Source organism: Choloepus didactylus, chromosome 1 (assembly GCF_015220235.1).
Source record: "Choloepus didactylus isolate mChoDid1 chromosome 1, mChoDid1.pri, whole genome shotgun sequence".
Lineage (NCBI taxonomy): Eukaryota > Metazoa > Chordata > Mammalia > Pilosa > Megalonychidae > Choloepus > Choloepus didactylus.
Window position 1 is genome coordinate 135014016 of NC_051307.1, and position 23271 is coordinate 135037286.

General features: G+C 40.1%; 1 protein-coding gene across 1 annotated transcript in view; it reads right to left on the minus strand.

Annotated features, from left to right (window-relative positions):
* Positions 1-23271, minus strand: part of LOC119538676 (IQCJ-SCHIP1 readthrough transcript protein) — an 802368-nt gene that overhangs the window by 25412 nt on the left and 753685 nt on the right. Inside the window, 1 exon segment of the mRNA XM_037841819.1 lies at positions 4051-4169. Within this exon segment, the coding sequence (XP_037697747.1) occupies positions 4051-4169 (119 nt within the window).

The window sequence follows — 23271 nt, forward strand, 5'->3', positions numbered from 1 at the left end:
GATATTACCCTACAACCAAATAAGGTGTACACAAGGAAAGCAAAGATGGTAAATCCATAAATGAAATTTACCATGTTAATAGATTTAATAGAGTAAAATAATATAATCATCTCAACAGATGCAGAAGAAGTATCAATAAGCCATTCATGATAAAAACAGTAAATTATGAATAGAAGGGAACATCCTTAATCTAATCAAAATAATCACTAAAGAAAACACAAAATTACATCACCCTAAATGGGAAACAGTTGAAGCATTCCATTTAATAACAGAAATGAACTATGGATTCCAACTATTACCATTTATAACCACCCATCTATTAGGATACTTACCCAGCACAATAAGATAAGAAAAGAAACCAAATACATGATGATTGGACAGGAATAAATAAAGCTGTCATTATTTACAGATGTTATCATTATTTACCTAAAAAACTCCCAAAGCATCTACAGACAATTTTACTAGAAATAATAGAAGAATGGAGAAATAGGTGGAAAAAATAGTAACAAAGGGGCTGAATATAAGACTAATATACAAAGTTAGATCCATTTCTGTATACCAGCAACAAACAATGAGAAAGCATTACTGATAATTTAAGATAATATCAGAATATCAAGTATCTAGAAATATAACAAAAGATGTACAATACCTCTGAAAAATTACAAAGCCTTATTAAGAAATATTCATTAAGAGCCAAATAAATGGAGAGACAGACCATGCACATGGATAGGAAGACTTATATTGGAAAATGTAATTCTCTCTAAACTGATCTATAGAGGCAATGCAATTCCAGTCAAAATTCCAAAAAAGAAATTCACTGAACTTGATTAGATGATTCTAAAATATATCTGGAGAAATAAATAACCAAGAATAGGCAGCATAATTCTGAAGAAAAAGAGTAAAGGTAGGGATTTGCCTAGCCAGATATCAGGTCTTATTTTGCAGTTTCAGTAATTAAAATTGTGTTGGATTGTTGTGGGGAGAGAAACTTATGAAACAGAATGTATTCCTATGAATTTATAACATATACAGAAGTGGTCTGTCAGATCAGTGAGTAAAAGAGGGACTATTCAATAAATACGATGGACAATGGTTATCCATATGGAAAAGATGAAAATAGACTTATAGCATACCATATTAAGAAATCAACTCCTGATGGATTACAGACTTTTTTAAAAAATCAACATAAGCAAATCTTGGTAAGAAATCTAGGTTAATGTCTTTGGGACATTGGGATAGATTCTTATAAAAGACAGAAAGCATCGACTATAAAAGAAAGTTAGACAAAATTTACAATATTAAAATTAAGAACTTCTGGTCATCAGAATGTCTATTCACATGAAGAAATGACAAGTTGAAATCTGGTAGAAGATATTTGCAATACATACAATTGATAAAGGAATACATACAACTGTATGCAATATACACAACTGATAAAGAACTTCTATACATTAATAAGAAAAGCACAAAGAATTCAATAAAAATTTGGGTGTAAGAACCAAAGACATTTCATAGAAGAGGAAACAAATATGGCCAATAAACCCAATAAATACCATTTTAGACCCGTTCAATTAACAAATTAAAAAAAAAAAACAGGCAAAAAAATAAGAGCAACAACAAAAATCTCACAATATCAAGTGTAAGCAAGGTTATAGATCCACAGGATGTCTTATACATTGCTGGTGGGAGCGGGGTGTAACTTGCACCCATTTGGAAACCTGTTGGGCATTATGCTCTAACTGTGAGCATTCACATATTCTCCCAGCAATTCCACTCTTAAGTATATTTCAAAGAGAAACTCTTGCACATGAATGGCAGGAGACACGTACAAGAATGTTTATAGCAGCATTGTCCATAAGAGCAAAATCTTGGATACTGCTCAACAGCCATCCACAGAAGAGGGGCTGAATAAACTGTGGTAGTCACATACTGGAATATGTGAAAACCATGGGCCAGCAAAGGGAAACATGAAGCAATTTTAATTTTATGACAAATGATAAAACGTTTCAAGTAATCATAGTTTACAACATAGTTCAGCTGTGAATAATAATGATTTTAATAATGTAATATTATCTATTTGACACTAAACTGTAAAATAATTATTTAGGGAGAGTGGCAGGGGCTGGGGAAGGGAAAGTATAAATATGGGAGGATTGTAAGAGAGAGAGCTACATCCCAGTTTTCTATAGTAAGTAGTCAAATAGATGGTTATTTAAATGAGAAAGCTAAGAAAATAAGCATTTTATTAGAGATATGTAGGTAAATACCAGAAGAAACATCCAAGGAGTTAAAAGTTACTGCTTCTTAGAGTGAGACAGGGACGAAGAGGGAATGGGACAGGGGACTGCTGCTTTCTTTAGTGTTAATATTTTAAGTCTGTACTCATTATTAGTTCTATTTGACTTTCAAAGCTATATATATATATATTTGATTTTAAAAACAAAAACCTCCCATTTGTACCAGATGGCTGTGACACTGCTGAATATAGAGATGGGCTTCTATAACATAACTCTTTGGGAGTATTAGAGAGCAGTAGCAGAGATCTTGAAGACTATACGGTCTATTCGACTCATTTTACTAAGATGAGGAAACTGAGGCACGGGAAAGCTACATTGTTGGGTTCTGAATATCAGAAGCAGACTAGGATCAATCTTCAGGTCTCCCAGTCCCTGGGCCACAGCTCCCTCTGCCACAGCTCCCTCTGCCCCATCTCCCCTGGGGAGAGGCCGATCTTCCGGCTCTGGAATGACGTATGGGAGCAGCAAGGGAGTGTCATGAGATTGGACTGGCACCTAGCAAAGAAGAGATGTGGTAGCACTGCCTGGTCACACTGGAGCTCCCGTTTCAATGTGTTAACCTGACTGCAGTGCCCTGCAAATACGTGCACACGTGAGCGTGTGACTGCTTGCTGATCCTTGTTGGTTTAGATGAATCTCTAAGGACAGACTGAAGTACTTTTATAAAAAGACAGACAGAATAGATTTAGACAGATATTAAAATACCTAGAAGAGACATGGTGGATATCTTCTGATTGACTGAATGCATGAATGCTATCACTTGTCCCAATTTTTGCCTTAATGCGGTAAAAATACTTAGTACTTACACAGGATATGTTTGCTGTAAAAGAGCCCAAGGAAGACAGGGAAGAAACAGAGAGGGTTCAAGAGACTGCTCATGTGTCTTCAGTTAAAACAATGTTTCTCTGTGCTTTGATCATTTGGAATACCTTTATTCTTAAAAAATTTGCAGACTGTCAATACCCTGGCTACTCAAAGTGTGGCCCAGAACAGTAGCTTGGACATCAGCTGGGAGCTTGTTAGGAATGCAGAATCTTGACGGTCTATCAGACCTACAGAATCAGAATCTGAACTTTAACAAAATCCTCAGGTGATTCTTAAGCACATTAATGTTTGAGAAGATCTGATCTATAGGCCTGTTTTCTAGGTAAAACTATAATTTAAAAAATTGGAATTAGAAGCTATGCAAATGATTAATAATATCTTAAAATAAATTAAGATAAAAGAGCATCAGTATCCTGAAAAGTAGTAAGATAAAGAAAAAACACCTGGAGGATAGGTTAAGAATGGCAATAAACATTGACTGTTCAAAATGGGAGTTGCATTTCTCAGTTACCAGTATTCACTGCAATCACCTCTATCAGGGGTGTGATGCTGCATGCTTTGGGACTGTTTAATGGGAAATCTGGTGTTCTGCCACACTTCTCTAAACATCAGCCAGCTTGCTCAAGAGTGTGGCTTGATTCCCTCATCACAGTGCAAAACCAGTACTGTGTCCAGAAAAAAAATGAAATATAGAAATCTGACCTCAAGTGGCTGGGCAAATGGGCAAAAAAAGCCCACAAAAAACAAAAACAAATGGTGAGGAGTGGTCTGTTTAAAACCCAGATAAAGGTGGCTGTATTATGGAGGGGGGTGAGGGGTGGAAGGTGGAATCACCCAAGGAGCCAAAAGATATCCTTTATTAGACATATAGTCAGATGACAAAATCCATTAAGTACATATCAGAAAATCAACTCAAAAGAACACTCACCGAGAAGAAAGGCTTGGCTTCCCACTTTTGCTACAGCTGGTATAAATTCCTGGGCCATCATCAAAGAAGCTTCCAAGTGCCAACTTCTGTCTGATAGATTCTCTCTCATTTTTCTGTGCCTAAAATTTCAGGAAAATAAAATGCCGATAAGCGGGCAGATATATCACAACCAGTTAGGCAGCCTAACTCCTAAATTTCTTAGAATTGTAACATTAGATGAAAAAAGTAAATAAATAGGCAACAGTACAAGAGCATTTGAATTGTTATGAGCTGAATTAAACCAGTCTCTACAGGTTCCATCTCAGTAAGCGATTTCAATTCTTCCGAATCCTTTGTGATCTCTAGTCTAGGTGATCATGACTGTGGTGGCAGGCGACTTTCATCAGGACAGAACCAGATGATTTGGTGCTGTAATCCTTCTTTCAACTACCTACTAGATACGGCAGAGTAATGCCACGGAGGGCAAACACTTCCTCCTCTATCAAATGGCTTTTATCCTCAATGTGGACTTCACCAGAACTTGTGTCATCTCTTCCTTATTTGGTCTCTTCAGCCCTCCTCTATTGCAAGAACATTCACTAATTCAGCCAGTATGCACTGAGCCTATACGACATTGGGGACAGAACTAAGGACAAGACAGACCTCTGTCTCTATCAAATTTACACTCTCGTTGGGGACTATTGTTTTCTTTCAAGAGATATCCTGCTTTCACCAGGTTTAGAATGTGAGAAACACTGGAAATAGTGTCTGGAATAGCTGAAGAATTCTAATTGGGCCCATCTGTTTCATATTTTGAAGGGAAGTCAGGTTGGTTTGCATAGGAAAAGGATTCGGTAAACTACAGTACTGTGAGAATTTGGATATGTTTACAACACTTTGCTTCCCATAAGAGCCCCCCATAAAAACTCACTATGCTGAACTTTTAAACCCTTTAAACAACAGCAGAGATCAGAAATGATTTCCTTAGTTAAAAATAAAACTACAAAAAAGCAAAGCAAAAAAACCCAAACATACAGAAATCCTAGGTTGAGACTGAGGTTTTGATTTTGTTTTTTGGGATGACGAAGGCTGTGAGAAGCACCGTTTCAGTGTTCTGAGCAGGGGGTTAAAGACTATACTGAACAAATTATACTACCACGCCCATGTCATGGGACTGGGGCGTGGCTAATGAAGGCATGATGGCACCTTGACTCTCCCAGTAGGAGGTTCTGGAGCCACATGTGCTGCCATCATTTACCCAGAAGTCACATGTGAAAGCTCCAAGCCACTGTCTCAGCATTACTGTGTCAGAAAGGCAAAATGCACAACATGTTGGAAGGGCTGGCTGGAAAATGATCTAATTCCATCCCCAAGTGAAAGACAGCATACTACAGTTTAAGGCTGCTCTCTCCAATATGGTAGAGTTACTAGTCATGTGTAGCTACTCACATTTAAATTTAAAATTTAACTACAATTAAAAATTCAGTTCCTCAGTCACACTGGCTGCATTTCAAGTGCTCAATAGCCACCAGCGGCTTGTGGTTACCATACTGGACAGTGCAGAATAAAATATTTGACAGCACTATACTATAGGACAGTGGTTCCCAATGGCCAATGTCAGCAGGCTGCATCAGAATCTGCTGTACACATTCCCAGGTTTTGGTATCAGACATATAGTTTCAGTAGTTCCTTCAGTAGTTCCTTGGACTTCTAGTACAAGGAAAACTCATCTCTATTCTCCTTTTCTCTATCACTTTTAAATTTTGGACACCATAGGCAATCTTTCAACTTTCACATTTAGTGATGTATCATATATGATAATATATTTGTATCTATCTCTACATCTCTATTTCTATTTGTTTAGATAGTCCCCCATTTTAGCATATACCAATAGAATTGTGTGCAATTGTATTTGTGTTTGTGTGTGCATAATACAGTCACAAAGTCAAAGACTGCTTGTATACAGTTACAGATGTATATACAGTCACAGATGTAATGCTGATTTCATATGGTTTCCTGGGGTGGTACTGCACTGAGACCTGAGAAAGTAACCATAAGGTTGTATAGAGAAGCAAGAATGCATTTACTTTCCACTGATCCCTTGCAACTGTACTGTTGGGAACCTTAATTAAGTAAAGAAAACTGCCCTTTCAAATCTGGACTAGCACTTGTGATTGTTCAGCCAAAACAGAACCAGATTCTTGACATCTTTCTTTAAAACAAATTCATTTCGAAATCCTCAAATCTTCCGGGCAGATTTAGTGTAGTCAGTGAATCTATTTCTCAATCCATGTAACACACAAAGAAGATTCTCACTCAATGTCCTCCACAGTCAGAAAACTGTTGAGTGGAACTGAATATCCAAATTTAAAATCAATAGATAACAACATTGAGTGTTAATGGCTAATATTCAACACGCTGGTGTCTATATTAGCCTGGGGCCTGGCAGATATTTTATTTAAAGAAGACACCTATCCCAAGTGTGAATGTGTGAATACACCTTTGATTCCATGTCTGTCTTTCTTGATTAACTTGGTGCGGCAAGGGTACAGATACAGGATGGAGGCCTTAAAATTTCCTATTTACGTTAATTAAAATTCTTTACATCTGAATAAGTAATTAACAGTTTATAGAGGACTGTTTTATAATACTCTCCCTCTTCCTCTCTCCCCTCCCTTTCTCTCTCCTGGTATCCCACTGAGCAAACAAAGAAAAGTATAAAGAAAAATATAAATGTCTCCAATAACCCCACCACTTAAAGCCCACTGCTAACATTTTGCTATATTTTCTTCTAGTTTTTTTTATCTTATGTATGTTTATCCTCTTTATAAAGTTGAGATTGTGCTGTTCATTATGTTTTGAGAATTTCCCTTATGTCACTTAATATTCTTTAAAAACACTATTTGTTAATGGATGATACCATCCCACCGTATGGAGTTACCCTCTATTGTTAGCCATTTGGGTTGTGTCCAACTAAAAATAACATGGAAGTTAGTATTTTACATAAATCCTTAACCACATGTCTGATTATTTCCCCAGGATAAATTCCTGGAAGTGGAACTACCAGATCAGTTGAGTGTGAACATTTGTTGAGGCTCTTGACACATTCTGTCGCATTGCTCTAGAGAAAAGCTGTTCCAATTTACATTCCTACCAGCAATGTAAAAGGGTGCAGCTCTCACTAAACCCCGCTTAACACGACTATTCTCACTTAAAAAAATGTGGCTTTTAATTTGATATGCAAAAAGTGGTATTCTTGTCATTTGAATTTATTTGATAACCAGTGAGATTAAATATTTAAATGTTTTTTAGTTACTGTATTTTCCCTTCCCTAAATTAGTTATACCAAACTCTGCTTATTTTTTATAGAGATCTCAAGAGTTTTCAAAATTTTACATTAAGGTTTTTGGTCTTTTTGAGTTTTAAATCTAAGTGTTATGTGGTTAAGTTAATAGCTAGCCTCCTCTGTCCTGTGACTGATGTTTTTTATGCTTAGGAGGCCCTCCCCAGTCCAGAGGTTGAAGATCTCATTTGATGTTGGAGGATCAAATGCGGGAATTTATGCAAATCGCTTAGCAGCCATACCTGGCTGCCTAAGGTAAGCTCATGATAAACGGTAGATATTACGGTCCAAGCTTTTTGGTCCCAGATCTTTCTACTCTTCCACAATGAAGAGTTAGGTATTTGAGCTACTAAGGGAGGACACCATGCTCAGGATACAGCGTGAGACGTAAAGGGTTATGGATCCACTTCTTCCCTGGGATGGATATGACGCTTTCTCAGAAAAGGAGAATGCACTTGATTGAAAAGCACACAAACCAAGGCCTAATCATCACAACAAATATTTACAATATAAACATCTCATTAGAGCCACTTTTCTGGATACCACTGTTGAATTTTCCTTTTGGAACAAATGCAATTCCTAACGTTTTAAGTAACTGACTAGTAAAATATAGGTTTTTCTCTTAAAGCCCAACATTTGAAATCTAATTTTCTTTCTGTTGCTTCCTGTGTGAAATGTGTGTGTGTGTGTGTGTGTGTGTATGTGTGTGTATAATTCTCTAAGGAATTATAACTGCAGGGCAAACATGTCTTCTAACCCTCAAAGTCCAAAGACGCTCCCCGGTGAGGCAGTGAGATGTACAGGTAAAAGGAGAAGTTGACTCAAAACTGCACAGTTTGTCTGTGCTTATGACAAATGGAGCCTTGTCCATTCCTAAAACAGCCTTGGAAAATACCCTCATAGAACAAAAGCGAAACATCTAAAATTGATCCTGCTAGCAAAAAGCAAAAGGGCGACTAAGGAATACTGGCCCAACACTAGGAGACAGAGAAGCTTTTCAGACCAAAATAAGAGTAAAAATGGGCTTAGAAACTCACCATTATCCAGCCTCAGGCAGTTTATTGTCCTTGCCTGTTGCTGAATCCCCCACTGCCACCTGCTGTGCCTGGGTAGATAAAGCTCACAGTGACTTTCACGGGCACCAGGGGAGCCATAATCTTAGACCCCAAATGCCAATGCTCAGAGTTTCCCGCTGTGTCACTATGCTGCTGCAATACCCCAAATCGGCAGGAACAAAGAGGGGTATTTGGTAAAAGAAATAAAAAGCAAAATGCTCTGCTTGAGTAGATAATGAACGTCTCCAAATCTTTTCTGTACTTTTTTGGGACGCAGCCCTTACACACCAATACCATTTCTGCACCCCTGCTCCGTCCTGCCATCCTCTTCTGCGCCCATTCACCAGGGCAGCCTTCCCAGCATCTTGATGCAGGATCGGTTTGCCAGCAGCATCCAGGTGTCTCAGAAGCAGGGACCACCCAGCCTTTCACATGCTGATGTGCACATTAGCATCAGACCAGAAGAATGGGTCTTTTCTACACTTCCAAATGTATGCAAGTGACAAACTGTATTTTTCAGGGGTCATCCTCAGGGATGCTAAGGTTCTCAAGAACATAGTTTGGGAAATCGCATCCTAAACTTAACACAAAAGCCATGTGGTGCTCGGGACACTACAAACAGCTGCTTCCTCCTGACTGTTGTGGAGGTGATGAAACCCACACAGCCGGAAAGGGCCTGTCTGACCAAGAGGAAGAGGCTCCTTAAACACCCTGAGGATGGATGCATTTAAAGAAGCTTAGCCTAGAGATCAGGGACCTGCTTGATGAGGATGGCGTGGCAGCACTGTGGAAACATATGCAGATGTACACTTTGGAGCAGGAATATTCTGGGCCTGGATGGGAAAGAGGAATGAGAGAAAGGAAAATGTTTCCCCCAAACTTCCTGTCTCCTATCTCTTCCCTGGATTGTCCGCCCTTCCTCTCCAGCTCCATTCGTTTCTTACTTTGTCCTGTTCACCAAAGGGACCGAAACAGACTTCTTTGTTATCAACCGTACTTGCTTTATAATGCTGTTTTGGCGTTCAATTCACCACTAACCTTTATACAAACTGTAGGTACTATAGATACTACTTCTAGTATTCTCCTCTCTAGTTCAGGGTTTCCCAAACTTCAGTGTGCATAGGAATCACCTGGGCAAATCTGTTAAGATGCAGATTTGGATTCAGAGGCAGGGCCTAAGACTCTGGGCTTCTAACAAGCCCTAGGTGTAGCAACAGGCCAGTTGTTTGACAGAAGGTTCTCCCTTCCCATCTATGTTTAAGGAGCCTCAGGGCCTTGAATGCTATTCCTCCGTCTTCTACACTGATGTCAGAGGCATCAGGACACGCTGCTTAAAGTGATGCAGTAGATACTGTCTACCAATGGCACAAAGAAAAACAATGTACCATTGAGGGAAAACTTCCTAAGGACTGTGGCTGCATCATCCCAAGACGCTGATGAGTACACCCTGGTTTCCCAGGGCCCAGAAGGGAACCCAGTATGTCAGGGGTTACTGTGATGCAGGTCTGCCCAGTGGAGAACTGCAAAGGAGGACGCATTAACAAGACCCTCTCTTCATCACGGGTTTCTTTAAGCCAGTGGTTCTCAAACTTGATTTTGCATCACAACCACCCGGAGGGCTTGTTAAAAACACAGACTGGTTCCAAAGGCCTGGCGTGGGGCCTGAGAATGTGCATTTCTGATAAGGCACACACTTTGAGAACTGCGGCTTTAAACAACTGAACAGATCAGGTAGACAGATGAAGCACAGAGTTGGTTCTCCTTTGCATGAGCACGAATCTTTTCCATGTGCAATGCCCAAACAGACTCTGGAGGCTGGTGGATTTCATGTGTAGCTGTCTGCCCTCTGCCAAGGCCTTGCCAGGATGCCTGTTTTGAAGCAATTCATGATCCACTTGCTCCAGTGCAATTTATTGCCTAGTGATATCTGGCCTCGTCTCCATTAGCAGCATCCACTAGGGAATGCTACTGGGATTCTGGAGTTCCCTGTGGAAAACTATTCTTCCTTTAGGAAAATGGTAGTCACTCTCGTTTCTTTCCTCAGCTTGTAAGACAGCTTTTCTCTAACAATTACAGGCAGCATTAGAGTGTGGGCAAGTCAGAGGCTTTTAAACTTTATAACCCGAAGGACAGAGCTTATTTGTTCATTAGGCAAATTTTATTAATTTTCTTTAAAACAGAAAAGCAAACAGAAGACCCAAATTTACTGATGGTACTTTCTTAAATATATTTTTGGTACAAATGCTTTCTCACAGAAAAGCCATGGGGTTGTCACAAGATCAAAATATGTAAACAGCAATCTACAAGAAAATAAACTGGATGCTTTTCAATGCCAAGTACATAAATACTCGTACCATGCAAATTATTTCACATTCTTACATCTTATTTTATCCCCTGGGAAGAGCTTTTAATTATTCATGGAAATATAAGATAAATAACATAGTATATTTCCATTTTATTGCTGAATGGGTATTAAGTCAGATACTTTCTTTTAATTTTGTATTTCTGACATTTTTCATTTCAGAAACTTATACTAAACATTTCAGGAAGCTCACGATGAACCAGCTTTCCTGAAATGGTGTTGAAATTGCCTATCTTTGCATCCTTGCAGCCAATCTGTCTAAATATGTTTCTCTGGGCTAGATATCAGCCCAAGCTTTTGGGCAATGTTGAGGCCTCTGGATTTAACTCACTCAGGATAGGAGAGCTGGCCTCAGGCACTTAAAGGACTCAGGGGTCCAGGGTTGTCTGACACCTGTTTTAGTTGACAATTGGCCAAGATCACAAGTGTTGGGATGCTGGTCCTGAGCATGGAGAAGTCTGTGCACAATCATTCTCACCATGATTGTTTTGCCTAGTAACTGTGTACCCCTTCCTCATGCTACAGGCAGATAGAAGTGTTCTTGTGCAAAGTTACTAATACTGGAGCACTCAAACTGTTAAGGACCAGAGCAAAGGCATTTAGCCAACTCCCAGGGTTGAAGTTCAGTAGCTACTTACTGGCTGAACAGTGACTCTGGTGATGGAGAAGGAGCCCAAGGTCCAAGTGGCACAAAAGTGCCACTGTGGTGACAAGACTTTTGACATGAAATCCTAAAGGGGTACAGTTGAAAACTAAATGGTTTCCCACCCACCCCATGAACATCATATCCAAAACATGCGAACTGCTGGGAGCATCCTGAGCTCATCCGGTTCTCAAATGACTGTTTTCAGAGAATACTTTTTAACATAGGACTGTGTTATCTGGCAACTATTTTTAACCGGCGCCATTTTAGAAGTCAATAAAACCATCACAGTCATTCAGTATCATCATCAGTTAACATGTCGGTTCAAAAACGCCACTGCATGGTCACGAAACAGCCAAACCTTAGATCAACCCCCAGGAAGCGAACTTAAGATCTGGGGAGGGCGGAGCACAAGCTCATGTCCAGCAGGGAGGCAGGGGCAGGGGGACTGAAGTCTAGAGGACCCACATTAGCATCTTGGCTCTTACACTGACAGGTGCAAATGACTGGGACTCTTTGAACCTCAGTTTCTTCTTTTGCAAAAAAGGAATGATAATACCTACCTTATAGATTGTTTTAAGGATTAAATACTATATAGAATGTGCTTGGCACAGAGAATAAACTTACTAAGTGTTCTTAATATTAAAGGAAGGGTGGGATGAGCAGGTGAGAAGCACAGGGAGAGGTATAAAAGAAAACCAGAGGCCTAAGGATATGGATGAGAAGGAAGGAGACACAGTGGAGGGGAAGTGAAGAGAGCGACCAGGACACGGAAAAGGGGGGCAGGAAGGGAGAACAGCGTAAATTTATTGTGCTTGGCATTTAAATGGAAAACCCGGTCACCTGGGGCAACCCATTCCCTGACCATGCTGGGTAACCAATGTGTGCCAATGGGATGATAAGATGGAAAGAACCCTGCTAGGAACCCGGAGGCTTTATAATATCTAAGACCACCAGCCTGATCTCTTCCTTTAAAGAAAAGGAGCCCACAGCTCAGAAAGCAGAAGAGATTGTCCCCAGGTGGCTGAGGAGGGGCTAGACTCCAGGGTTCTGTAACTTAACACAGTTCAAGCGTATTCAGCCCTTACAGAGAGGAGGATGTGCAGGTTAATGGAGGTCGTTGGCTGCTTTTCCTCTGTAATTGTGTGGGGAGGGCAGAGCTGCTTGTCTGGAATGGCAGCTGGCATTCTGTGTTCCTGTTTATTACAGTTTATCTCAAGCAGTCATTTCCATTCACCTTTTAAAAAAACATGAGGCGCAGCTGTGGCTTCACTTTAAATATTGTTCCTTCCAGCCTTTTAATGTTTTCACAGGGTCCTCCCTAATCTTTTAACATAATTGGATGCACAACATTAGAGAAGCACCTCTGAGGAACAAAGAGACGGGGAGCCGGCTTTCCCTGATTCTCCGACCACACACAGTCCAGTCTGCATTGGGAACAGAAGCCAAAACCAGCTTCCCTGTCCTTTCTCTGCTCTGGAACCAAGTTGGAGCTAGTCTTCAGCCATATTCTACATTAAATTTTCCTTTTGTCTCTCTCGATTAGGGTCACCGGTTATCTTTTCCCTTGCGACGGCACAGCCTGCGAGTTTTGCAATTCATACCTGCATTCTGAACATACCATCTGGACATTCTCCCACGCAGCATCGATTCTGCTTTAGCTAATTTGTTTTTGTGCCTCTCCACCTCTCCTCTTGGACTGGAAGCTCCCTGAGGGAACCCAGGAGGGCTCCTGGTAAATGCTGGCTGAGTGAACCAGGACACGTGGGTCCTTACCAGCCCATCGGGAAGTGGCTCATGGCAAGGTGGGCAAATGATAGACTGAACACCCATGCTTGGACACTGCCAGGGTGCTGGCTTTCCCTCATAAATACCAAGACCTGTTTTCTGTTGAGCACAGTTTTACTGTCATTATTGAAGGAACCAGAAGTCCTCAATGAAACATCCTTCTTACTATCAGGACCTTCCCTCCAGGAAGAGCAACAGCTGCATAATCTTTTTCCTTCCTTTGCCTTGGCGGAATCTAATTTTAGTCATCAGAAAGTGACCTTTTCCCCTGAAGGCTGTTTGTCTGACTTTAAAACAACCCTGTGAAGCAATCCCTATACGCATGTGGTATTTATTAGTGCAGCTACTACAGGGAATTCTAGGGTACCTAGGCAGGGATAGACCAATTTTCCAATTGTTTTTGACTGCCGACCTCAAAGTGAGGTGAGAGTACACATCTATTTGTTTATTTGTTTCATAATGTACATAGCATATTTGCACAGTGGTACAGGTATGTCATTTATGAATAAAATATATGTATATTAAAAGTATGGGCTCAGAAGCATTTTACTGGGGACCACTGCTTTATGACATCTATTTAAATTTTCTACTTAGGCAATTGGACAGCAAAAGTATTAGAGAAAAAAAACTTAGAAAAGGGAAGATTCTACTTAGAAAAAGTGATTGATTTGTATACTTGATAACTTTTTAGTTTTTATAGACGATTTAGCTTTTATAGATGATTTTTATACTACTGTACCAGATAGTTGTTAAAAATGCATATATTTCCCTATTTCACTAGAAGCTTAATAAAATCACCAGTAATGGTTTTTCTTTTTGTTTTTATAGCACATGAGGCTTTCATAGTAACCATGATATGCAAAATTCCGAAAGCACTTTGCCTGGAAAAGATAGTTAAACCGCTGATATGGCAAGAGAACTCTCATGTTTAGGGTCCAGAACAATATGCACCCCACACATCTAGGAGTTTCATCTGGTGGTCTTTTGTACTGAACTATCAGATACTGTTTCTCCTGAAATCGCAGGTGGCATTCTACTGCCTTAGCTAGATAATGGGTTACACAATGCAACTCTGTTTAGCTGTTGATGTTTTGAAGCTACTTGAGCCTCACATGCTTGTAGCTGTAGTCAGTGGTTGTCTCAGGTTGCCAGCATACCACTGTTCACTTATTCCAGGCATCTGGGCTCTCTCTCAATTTCTAATAGCATAAAACTATACCGGTCATTACTTTATCGTTATTGTATTAATGATGGTATGCCTTTCATTTTTCCTAAGTGCAAACTGACCTACACTCTTCTATCTGAGAAGCAGTTGGACAAAGAAGACCGTGACCAGGTCCTCTGGCACTGAAACTGGAGGATGTCTGAGAACAGTGCACTTGTTCTGCAGGGTGTGATGAGTGATCTCACTCTGATTGTGTCCCAGGCGTCTCCTGCACACCCGCTTCCGGCAGCAGGGGACAGCTGAGCAGTGTCAGGGTTTCATGGCTCCATGCACTTACCACCTTGGACACTCATTCCCTTCCTGGGGACCATGAGGGGTGGAAAATGCACACGGCAACAGGGCAAGGCGTTTAAACCTCTTTTACATGTTTAAGTGTCAGCTGCTGGAGAAGGAACACAAACCCTTGTGAACTGCTCTAAGAAATAAAGTTTATATTTAAAACATCCCTCATCTGCACACAGAATTATGCATATGATATAGCCAGCCATCTAGGTTTATATTATTAGACTTCAGATCTATCATGATTGAAGCCTCTTTCCTTGTCTCACTCTGGAAAAAAAGTTAATGACTTATTTGATGAAATTAAAAATTTAGCAGCAAGGTTTAGTGTTCTACGAGGCTATATTAACTAGTATTTGCTTCCCAGGAAAAGCGGTCTTAATTTCCAGGTCCATGATGACAGGCCTATATTCTTCATGCTATTGTGAACTACACTTGACTTACAGAAAATAATAAGCAGGGAAGGACAAAGTGTGTGTTTGGCCTTCTGTGGACAGACAAGCATATACTTGTAGTTTAATTTCAGGACTTCACTCATATAACTAAAGCTATTTTTACTTGGGTCTGTTATTACCAGACAATTACCACATAAAACATTCCAAAAATAAACTTGCCAACTTTCAAAAGAAAAGGCAGGCAAAGAATTTAGCAGACACTATATCAATTTTTTTTTAAACTTTTCTTAGTAAAACTTTACTGTTTTCATTGTCGACAAACTCAAACTCAGAAAGATAAGTTAAATGTTATAGAAATTATTTATTGCAGGTGAACTGTCAACATATGCCAAAAGTAAAAAAAATAATAATTCCTTCACATAAAAAAAGCTTGCTTAGCAATTAAATGCATAATAGAACTTTTTCAACTTCAGAATAACAACATGAGTATTCCAGTGACTGCTCTAATCGATTAATGAATACAAGCTGGGAAAAGCAGAAAGAACTCCCCCAGCTTAATGCATTTGATTCTGTGCATTTAGTTTCCCTGGGCATACTATGGTAATGGCTACTGATTGTGGAATTTGGCCACTCTTCAAGAGTGATCTTTCTCGCAGTTAGAAAAATGGTCCAATTGTTTGCAAACAAAAGAGCTCTCTCCCCTTACCTTTTTATAATTCCCCTCCATATCCAATGGGGATTCTCGACTGATGATGTCATCCATTCCATCATTGTCCAAATTCATCCTTTAACTCTTCAGAATTTCACTTGAGAAATAACCTCCCATGAATTCTGATAGGCGGATGTGCCAGTTGCCCAGCACCCTAGTTACTGCTCATGCTTCATGGAGAAACAGCTAAGAGTCTGTGCCCGGCTGGTGTGTGTCCTTGTCCCTCTCTGTCCCAGAGACACCGCCCTGCCCGGCTCTGGCACGGGGGCAGCTGCAGCTCTCCACGGCTCACTCCTACCCCGATGCTTGGCTTGCTGAGCCCGGCCACCCCACCATCTGCTGTCACCTTCCCCTGAAGGATCCCGCCCGGATGCTTCTCCACAGCACCTTTCCTGCTCCCAGTAAAGGAAAAGAGAGGCACTGAGCTTCAGCCAGCTGACACAGCTCCCCAGTTCAGGACTAAGTGAGGGTCACAGCTCTGTGAGGAAACGAGCAACCTTATTCTGGACCAGGGGTAGAGTGTGTGGGATAAAAATAGATACGAAAACCTCCAGCCTCGCAGACCGCACCAGTGAGTTAACAGCTGGGTATCCCATGACAAAATGAAAACAGTATAATTTAAAGGCCAACCTGTGACACAGACGTTTGCCTTTTTTCCCTTTCTTCTCATAATGATTATTTCTTAAAATCAAATGTAAACATCTCATCTTCTGGTAGAAGCCCCAGCACAATGCTGAAATTTGTTTTCACACAGAAAGGACCCTTCTTGCCCCAGGATCGGTGCTTTGTTCTATTAATATAGGCAAGAGAAAAAGATCCATCAACTTTTCTTTAAAATTCAGGCAGTGACTGGCTTTTTCACAAAAGACAACGTTCCTTTCTCCTGCTCTCTTTACCCTTTTCCCATGGCTTCTTGTTTTGTTTACTGGCTTTACAGACATGAGGGGAAAAGGCCCACAGCTGGAGGATGTTTTGGTGCAAGAAGCAGACAAACAGAAGTGCACACACAAACATGCACACATCTATCGAATTACAACTGCCATAAACTGAAAAAAAATATACCCATTATTTACTTCAAAAAAAAATAAAGTTACCGTTAGCAGGAGAAATGGGCCAAAGAAGAATCTGAAGGCCAAGGCTCCATTTAGCAACACCATCTTATACTTTGACATGCTTAGACAGAAAGCAGCAAATGTAGTCAATAAATTTTCCAATACGAATTCTTTACCAACCTCAACCCTAAAATAAAAATGCCTTCACAACAGCCTTTGGCATCTGAACTTCTGCAGACATGCTTCCATTCTGTTGCCTGCTTATCTCTCTCCATAACATTTTTTAAATATTCAATTTATAGAATACTTGTGACACAAATATGTCTCAACCTGGTTTTATCGTAGCTCTGTTTTTTTAACAAAGCAAGTACTTTCCTCTGTAGCCTTTGACCCAAATCAAATCATCCCTCATCCCTCCATCCCAGTTTTCCAAAGAGAATGAACTGCATGTTTGTCAGACATTATGATGACAAGCTGTATCTCATGAGCCACACTTGCATTTGGACAGGCTTCTCCTTTGTGGACATCTCCCTCATCTTACACTCCACCAGACCACAAGGCCCTCACTCGAGACCGAAGGTCCCACTGGCTGCTTGCACGATGTTCAGAACGGCTCTCAGGGTTGTGCGTTGGCCACTGAAGTGCTGCCCCCAGTTCCCAATCCCAGAAAATTCTCCAGGGCTCATGCTTTGGGGTTAAATTATTCTCTACTTTGAAGGACCTGTGTGTATTCAATCTCGCCAAAGGAAGCTAGTTAAAATGAAGAAAAGCATGCATCTTTCTACGTGACATATATATTAAATAATAATAAGAATTACCCTTAGGGTTTGCTATATGCCAGGTACTTTACATGTGTCTCTTACATTAGCCTTTAATCTTCACAATAAGCCTTTGGAGTAGATATTATTATCAGTGGCCTTTCACAGATGAGAAACAGGGCTCAGTGAGCCTAAGGAACTTGACCAAGGTGTGGCAGCTAATAAATGGTCAGGCTGGACACTATGGCACAGAGCATAGGGGCTCTGTGCTTCTATGGCCTATACTCTAAAAAATGTGCTATATCGCCTCCTACTGGCTGCCTCAGTAAGAAACAACTACACACCCAACAAATTATGAAGTGTGGCTTTTCAAACCTACGGCTCAATGCAGAGAAAAATCCAGTAATGCTCCTCATATATTAATATTACAGATCGAAGCATTTTATAAATCATATACATCCTGGACACCCAGCATGTGCTGCCACATGTCCCCTGCTGTTTAAACCTCAAGAAATAAAATGTGAGAGCTTCTTCATGGATATCATGACCTATTGCGCTGTATGGCCAATCCCCGCCCCCCTCCTTTTTTTTAAGAGTCACTGTGGCTTCTTTCCAATAGCCAGTATAGTTTCAAGCCTCTTTGCATTTTTCTAAGAGGACAGGGATTTGTTTTTATTCATCTTGCTGTCCAACAGCATCTCGAACATTGCCTCACACAGCATAAATAAGCAACAAAGAGCTGTTAAGTATATACATGGACAGAGGAGAAATGTATGGATTGCTTAAAATGTTTCCTCTAAATGCTGTAGGAAACATTAATAGTTTATATCCATGTTTTTCAACCAAAATCTTCTGTGGAACCACATATGTTCAAAACAAACAAACAAAAAAAGTCTGTTCTTGTTGTATTGGGGTGTGGGGGGGCTAGCACAGCCCACCTCACTGCCCGCGCCCCCTGTTATCCCAGCTACCGTGACAGCCTCTTAGGACGCTCTGTGGACACAAGCCCTGAGGCTCTGCAGACCACAGCTTAAAACCTCTAATAATGTGAAGACTGGCTCTTCCACAATAGCAGAAAAGCTGCATTCTGCTTCTAGCATAGCCGCTGTACAGATCTCCAGACCCTGCTTCACTCTTCTCAGGGTTCTGCCAGGCTCCCAGGGTTCACTGCTGGTCCACTTGAATGAAATTATAAATATTTGAGATTACAAGATCTAGTAAGGTACAGAAAACCACGAGCCTAAGTATTATCACCATTTTACTTTAATTTTAACAGGTTGGGCTTAAATATACAGTTAAACTGAGAAAGACTGGACTCTCATTATTAATTATGTATGGATATACCAATGTAAAAATTAACACATATACACTAACAATAAATTAAATATGCACATCCATATGTATGCATACACACATACATTAATATTAAACATGTTATCTTTTGGTAAAGGGCACCTCAAAATCCAGGATGGAAATCTTTCAGCCAAACAAGAGCAACAAGGATTAGTACTAAGAGTGTGAAAAAGAACATTTCCCTCCTCTACCCCTACCTCTTTCCTGGTCATGAGTGATCTTCTGATAAGAACTATGGAGAGACAAGTAACAGAATGTCTCCCCCGGAAACACGGGTGCAGGCAGCCCCCCGTGGTGGTGAATTTACTTTGCACCCTCCCTAAACAACATCACAGCCCAGACCCTTTCCAAGAAGAGATGCACCACTTCTCTCAGGATGGCCGGCACCCACTTACAATATCTGCTGTTTTCCTATCATGGGGAGTGATCTCATTAACAGGTAATTGCTCTGTTACTCCAAGTGCAGCCTCCAACCAAGCACTGGCATCACCTGGGAGCTGATTAGCAAAGTACTCTCTCAGGTTCCATCCCAGGCTTACTGCACCAGAAACTGCATTTTTTAAACATCTCCAGGATTTTCAAACACATATGAAATTTTGAGAAGCAATGCTCTAGAAGACCTGAAAAAATTTATAAATCCCTGCCATGGAGGCTGGGGACAGACAGGTGGGATGTGTCGGCCCTCCTCCTTATCAAAAGCAGATCCTTTTTTACCTTCTGAACATATGTGGTTTCTGCAAGAAGATTTTGGTTTGAAAAACACTGCTACAACCTATTAATATTTCCTACCGTGGATAGTATTTGGAGGAAACATTTTAAGCAATTCATACATTTCTCCTCTGTTCATGTGTTTATTCAGCAGCTCATATACAAACATTCATTGTATTTTAGGCCATATGTCCAGGTATGATGGCAAGACCCTGACTCTGGATTCTTGTGATCAACTCTGTAATTAATTTTACTTCCAAGAAGTCCGAATGAATACAGAAAAGGAAAAACAAAAACATAATACCATCGGAGAGGAGAGGAGTTCAGTGCTTTTGTGGTAGCTTTGCAAACAAGGGGCCACCAGCCAGTCAAGTTCTTCCTATAGGGCATTTTCTGTGGTTCCTTCCTTTGCTGCTGTTTCATGCATTACTGCCGCCTTCTCTAAAATGAACTCTCCTGGTATAAGATGGGCCCACATGCTAATGCTTTCCCTTAGAAAATGAACACATAGTCACTTAACAGTCTCCGAGGTTGAAAGGGCCAGTTCCTGCCCCCTCTGCCCTGAAAATCAAGGCTTAGGATGGAGAGCTTCATTTTCCTGTCAAGCCATGAACTGAATTGCAAGGCACGTTGGTTGGTCACGTGAGCTAATGCTTTTAAACGATCATTATCGGCTACTGATGGAAATTATTGACTCAGAGAACACTGACCACATTACTGAGAAATCACTTACGCATTGTCAAAAGATCTTCCTATTCATAGATGGAAACTCTATTTTATCCTGATTAACCCTTCAGTCTCCCACCAACCGCCTTCCCTTCAGCCTTAACATCCAAATTCCATGTGCTGCCCAAACTGACATCCAATTTATAATCTTGCTTCCAATAAGGTATTTTTTTTCCTTTCTGTGCAAAGTCCATCTAAATTTGGTTTGCTTTTTGATTAAGGTATTCTGATAGTTATATAAGTCATTAAATGATGCAGGTAGTTTTTTAAATTGACATTTCAGTATAGGTTAAAAAGTAAAAATAGCAAATTGCCACAGTATGCCAGGCCCCAACCGATAGTATTCCTGAAAACCCTAAAGAATACCCTGAGCTCTATAAAAGTGTCACTCACTAAGTTTATTTTTCAGAAACTTAAAACCTCCAGAATGTTCCTATGCCAGATAAGCCCTGAAACCTAGAGTTACCAGTCTCTACCAGACCATCAACTAGTTGCATCCCCAACCCCATAATGTCGACACCCCTTTTCAACATGAAGAAGTTAGAAAGGTCATTGCCCAAATATCCCTGAAGACTGAGGGAAGGATCAAATGAGAGGGAGGAGTTGTAACAGAGAACATAGGACTTAACAAATGATTATGACTACTCAATCATTATATTGATATCTCTTATTAGTCTCTGGAGTATTAGAACAGCTAGAAAGAAATACTTGAAATTGTGGAACTGTAGCCCATATCATTTTTTGAAATTTGCTCCATAACTACTTGTTAAACTGTACTTTGAAATTTATCACTTTTCTGCATATGTTATATTTCACAATAAAAAATGTTTAAAAATTTGCAGATAATCCTTAGAACAGAGAGGCCCAAAACAAACAAAACAAAACAAAACAAAACAAAACAAAAATTTAAATAATGGCATTGGGAGTGTGCGATGGAGAAAGAGAAGAGCTGGGAATGGACAAAGTGCCAAATGTTTTCCCACATCAAAAAGATTGAGGACTATGGTTATAAATCCTTTTGCCCAACTGAACACCTGAGCACAAGAAAGTTGACAGCGGTCTCTTTCATGGCGTGCATTCCAAATGCGAACAACATTAATGCCCCACTATGTCTCTCTTTGTCTTTGGTGTTCCTTCCTCATTAATGGCTCTCACAGGCTGATTCTTACCAGGCTTCTCTGATGGTTGTTTTTTCCTGGATTCAAGCAGCTTTAGTCAAATTATTTTCTGTTTCAGGAAGCTTGATAGTCTTTGCTTCTTCTACTTAGTTCCCAGGAGAATACTAAGTACAGCAAAATTTCTATTGTTTTCCTTGGTAGAGGGAATATAAATAAATTATGGGAAATCAGCTCTATTCATGTTCAGCTTCTAAATGTGAAATTGTGACTGGTTGCCGAAGATTTTGTATATATGTGAATGTGGGGTCTCTACTCTCCAAAAGAATTATGTATCCATATACATGTTCCCATTTCCTTCCTATCCCTCATCACCACCTCCTTTCTGGGAGAAAATACTAGACCTTTGGCTTAAAATATGTATTGCATATTTATTCATTTTTTAATCATTGGAAGTCTGAATCATGATGTTCGAGCCCCAAGTGCTACTTTAAGTAGGATGATATATTTTTACTAAATTTCTATTTCACATTTATTTCAGATCATGATGAAGCCTGGTGAAATGACTTTTTTTTTTTTTTAATTTGGGTCACATTGCTGTGCTGTAAAACACTAAAATGCTTTGACATTCCACTTTCCATTTATGTCAATATTTTCTCCCTGCTATGGATGAAATCAGACTTAAATTGGGTGGAATCTTAAAATGAACTCAAATTTGATACCTTGTTTTCTCATTCACAGGAAAAAGGGATTAGGAAATGAGCCCTCACTTGGCCTTGAGTCAATTGGGATAGAATGTATTTCCTTTCCTTTGTTAACCATTAAATAACCCATTAGGATCTGGGCATGAAGAGCTAGTTTACTACTTTCTCCATCAAGTTTCTAAAAACATCTTGATGTACTACTTAAATTGAAATACTCTCTACTTTTACCATTTGAGACCAATAAAGGGCATTTTAAAAATTATGAGCTGGGTATGACACTTCAATTGGGCTGAGATATTCTGCCCCAGAAAATTCTGCTATTTCATGGGGCAGTGATAGTTTCTCTCTGTATGGTAAAGATTTATTATAACTTTGCAAAATTCAATGTATTAAGCAAAGCAGACTTGGGGATGAGTACTTGCCTCAACTGGCCACAGGTATTTTAAAAAGTGCTTGGGGATAGACCATGAAGTTCACCTTAAGAAAATTCTCTGGGTGAAAGGGAAGTAGATACGGAAACATTTTCTTAACGTCTTGTCATTTTGTGCCTTACACTGTGTCTCCCCATTTTGGGATACAGGATGCTTGAAATGCTGGCAATTGCATAAGAGGCTCACCAGCCAGGTACATGGACTCTTAGGGACAGTTTCCCTGACTCCCTTGTTGCAACGCATAGACCTGAATTTCACTCTGGTGAAATTATGATGGGAAACTGATCCTGGGGACTAAGAACAGCACCAAATGCAGAAAATGCAATTCAGTCCAACAACATTTATTGAACATATCCTGCGTGTGTAGGGCGGGGGCTTGTGGAAATTAAAATAAGGTCCCTGTTGTCTAATGAGGGAGACTGACTTGTATATAATGAGTTGGAATGGGTTCTAATAGACATAAAAGCCAAGTGCAAGGAGAAGTAGAAGTTTTGACTGGGGGATGTGAAGGAGAGTTTCCGGAAGGAGTTGGCATTTCAGCCTTGAAAGCTGAATCAGCCTGCAACAGGTGGTATGTGGGTGGGAGACACCCCAGG